Source organism: Acanthisitta chloris, unplaced genomic scaffold (genome assembly GCF_000695815.1).
Source record: "Acanthisitta chloris isolate BGI_N310 unplaced genomic scaffold, ASM69581v1 Scaffold24916, whole genome shotgun sequence".
Taxonomy (NCBI): Eukaryota; Metazoa; Chordata; class Aves; order Passeriformes; family Acanthisittidae; genus Acanthisitta; species Acanthisitta chloris.
The window spans coordinates 1-3,688 of record NW_008679046.1 but is presented as its reverse complement, the minus strand read 5'-3'; the positions used below and the strand labels follow the sequence as shown (position 1 = coordinate 3,688).

The 3,688-nt window shown below is 43.0% G+C and overlaps 1 protein-coding gene across 1 annotated transcript; it reads right to left on the bottom strand.

The window, feature by feature from the left end:
- Positions 1-100: 100 nt before the first annotated feature.
- GRP (gastrin-releasing peptide) lies at positions 101-3,682 on the bottom strand. The gene is made up of 3 exons (XM_009077158.1): positions 3,663-3,682; positions 3,028-3,278; positions 101-510 (listed from the first exon to the last, which is right to left on the bottom strand). The coding sequence occupies exons 2-3, from the start codon at positions 3,268-3,270 to the stop codon at positions 457-459; spliced, it is 297 nt and encodes a 98-aa protein (XP_009075406.1). The 5' UTR covers positions 3,271-3,278; positions 3,663-3,682; the 3' UTR covers positions 101-456.
- Between the last annotated feature and the right edge of the window lie 6 nt (positions 3,683-3,688).

Genomic DNA, 3,688 nt, shown 5'->3' with positions numbered 1-3,688 from the left:
GCGGTCCGAGGGCGCCGCCTGGCGGACGCGGCCGGTACCGCACCCCGCGGGGCCGAACTGCTCTCGGAGTGTGTTGAGCAGAGAGAGAAGCATAAACTTCGCCTTTCTATCAGTACTATTTATTGCGAATATTGAAATGTCGTGTAGTTTCGAACGACGAGACGAACTGATTAGATAGGTAAGTAGTATAATTAATTGGAAGACCCTTCCATGACAATTATATATATATACACATATATCAAAGCCATTCCAGTGACAAAATGTGACCTTGGAAATGAACTAGAGAGTTTAGTCATTGCTGAAGCATACAAGAATATGTGTATTTAGGTATTTTACACAAAAGAATTCTTGTGTACAGAAAAGAGACCTTGTTGATTATCTGATACAATCGAGTGCTTGGGAAACATAGTCTCTAACAGAAAGTATTAAATTTCTTCATGATTTAGAGACCTTCTTTCAACTTGGAGTGCTCTCTTTCATATTCACAACTTGAAGCAGATAGTCCATCATCTAATAAAAAGAGAAACATTATTTATAGTTCAGTCCTGAAAAAAGTAATTCACTAATTTACTAAGCCCAAGATAAGTTAATAAACCTAATATATAACCGCTCTCTGTATTCACACAGCAAACACATTCGTAATAATCTTTCCAAAACAGATCCCATTTGTCTTGGTTAGTGTAATAACCAACTGCCAAACTATGGGAAAACTCATTCTCCCAAATAATTTTGTCTGCCATCTCATTTATATAGTGCCTCATTAGTGTACAGAAGCCAAGTCACAGATACAATTTAAAGCTTATTTTCCAACGTACTTTTACACTTAGTCCATTTTGCAGGACGGATTTTCCTCCTGACCTTTAACCACTTTAACTGCAATTTATTTGCAGAATGAAGAGCAGGCAAAGTATTAACTGAAAACAAGAAGATAATGCAAGTGCACCACCGTAAGTTGAACTCCCAGAACTATTGTGCTCATCTCTTCCATTTTTTATGACTATTTGTGTGTTGCAGCCGTTACCCTACTCTGGGTGAGTCCTTTGGAAAGAATCTTTTTATCCTTAGAAATGTACAGTCCAGTGTGAGCCCTAGTGGTGACTAATGCATTGGTTGATTTTGAGCTAATAAGCAAGACCCTGAACTGAATTACCTAAAGTACTTATCTGTATTTACTTCTGCATCCTTTAGCTTTGGGGATTCCTGAGCTTAAATTTAAAATTCATACTCTAAATTGAAAAGGTCTGTGAAACAAAGTCCTCCTAGTGCATTTCTTGCCAGCACAGCCTGTGTTCTGTGTGCAGCGGGTGGGAACACAAGGGTGGCACAGAGAGTTGGGCTCCTCGTGCCTGACGTTTCTGTGGGTGCACCCCCAGCCCGTGGGAGCTGTGGCCTCAGAGGTGCCCATGTCTGGGACAGCTGTTCCATCACCAGGCGGTGAGGTTCATGATTTACCTGCCTTTGGTCACTTGTCATTGCCTCAGTCCAACAGGCCACTTCACGGGGGAGAATAACCCACTGCAAACATGTTCCTCCTCGAACTAGTTTCTGTTCCAAGCTCAAACACAATACAGTCGGGAAAGTACTTAATGCCAAGTACAAAATTTCCGTGTGTGCTGTGCCACTGTCCTCAGTGCATGTTCGGTGTCTGAGCGCAAAAACCAGGGGGAAAGTACAAATACAGATATGATTCAGCTTACCAGAGGCAACTTCCAGCCTTCATAAGTAAAATTTATTGCCAGATACTTTTAGAAGTCAAAATATTTTCCTCTTTACATAGGTTAATGGAATTTGTTCTTCTAAGGCTGTACACTACAGAGCTGAAGATGAAACAGTTTCCTTTCTGGAGATAGTATTAATCACAGTTACTATAAGCATCACTCTCATAAAGCCATAGCCAGAAGGGAACCTATGGGCAGTGTTCATATCAGTGGTGTGAGAGACTTAAATCATCACTTAATTTAATGGGCAAATGTTTACCCATATTCAAATAAAAGCCTAAGTATCCACTGATTTCACTGCACCAGGGTTTCAGAAGGGAGACAGGGCTGAAGTTAGCCCAGGAATATTAATTATTCCATATTGCAGTAGAACATGGGAAGGAAAAAATCTTCCCATTAATGACTTTAAGGGGGCGTATTAATCTTTTTATTCTATCTCAGTGTCACCAAAAAGAATTCTGCAGCTATATCACCATGACTGTGCCTGAGGCATTATAAAAAAAAAAGAGTTTTCTCATAAATTTTGTGATTTACATGAGACCCTGATTGCTTTCTGCAAAACCTCACTGTTATTCTTCCCCTGGTGTATTTTACAGGGTTTTCGAAAAGCACAGGGGAGAATCTGTTGCAAAGCTTTGTTATCGTGTGAAATAGCATTAGTAAGAACTTGAGGGATGAGGAAGGAGGTCCTAGGCACACATTACAGCTCATCAGTAGCCACAGACTAATTAAGCAAGACCACGAATGATCACAGTGGTAGCCAGCACCAACGGGGAAAAGGCAAAGGAGACAAAGACGAAGCCAGGAACAGAAGAAACTCTGCAAGCCACTGGCTTCACCCCGACCTGGCTGTACCCCACAAACCAGACAGGTGGCAACTGCCTGAAGAGCTACAGAGGGAGCCAGTCAGTGTGATGTGGCGTTAGACACAGCAGCTTTGCCTCCCTCCTGCCCTCACACCCGATCGTCACACCGGCTGGGTTTGGTGGGTAATACAGAACGCAGTGCTGGTGTGGTCACTCGAACATGAAGAAAATAAAAGAATGGCCCAACCAAGTATCTTGAAGGGAGTCCAGACACTAAAATCTGCCTAATGTTTGCTGAGTTTGTGCCCAATGAACTCATCAGAAATCCAATCTGTGAGTGACAACCTGCAATCAAGAGTAGAGTCTCACTGTACTGAATGTCTAGTGCATGAGATGCATTTCTGCTGCATTTCCGGACAAGGTACAAGTTAGAAGAGGCTGATATGTTACTGTAAACCAAAATTTGAATACATGGAGTGTCTTAACAGGTTTATCTTACTTACATCTTTCCAACTGCTATTGTCATCCGTCTCCCAGCTGTTCCTGGTGTACCAGGGAAGCCCTCCTTTTAAAAAGTGAACACTTTTATTTTCATTCCTTTCCAGCAGCCGTAGCAAATATTTTGAGATTTCTTCCCACTGCAGATAGTCTTCCAGCTGCTTGATATTGTCAGGTAATTCTGACGACGGTGTCTTGTTTTCTTCTTCAAAACCATAAGGAAAATCTCCACTGCTCTTTTTCCCCATTAAATGTCCTGTAACGACAATGACATTAGTACGAAATTATCCAAAACGGGTAAAGATTTGATTGTTCGAACACCAAATGGACTTTGCTGAAGGAAGGAAGGAAAGGGGCTAGATGCTGTCAAAGTTGAAGCACTACTGGGACCGGAGATTTTATCAGTGTCACACACAATTCATTTCCTCCGTCGAGCTACACTCTCAGAGAAAACGTCGCTGAGAAGGGGCAGAGATAACCAAGCGTTTTTCCTGGAGCTAGGGGGAGGCACTCGTTAAGATTTGCCGGAAGAAAAAGCGGAGAGAGAAGCTGTAGGTTTTAGCCTTACCCTGCCCCACACGGGCACGGGACGCGGGGACTCTGCGCTCCGGCGCCTCTCCGGGCGCTAACCCGGACTTACCCACAGCCCAGTGGCTGCCGCGCGGG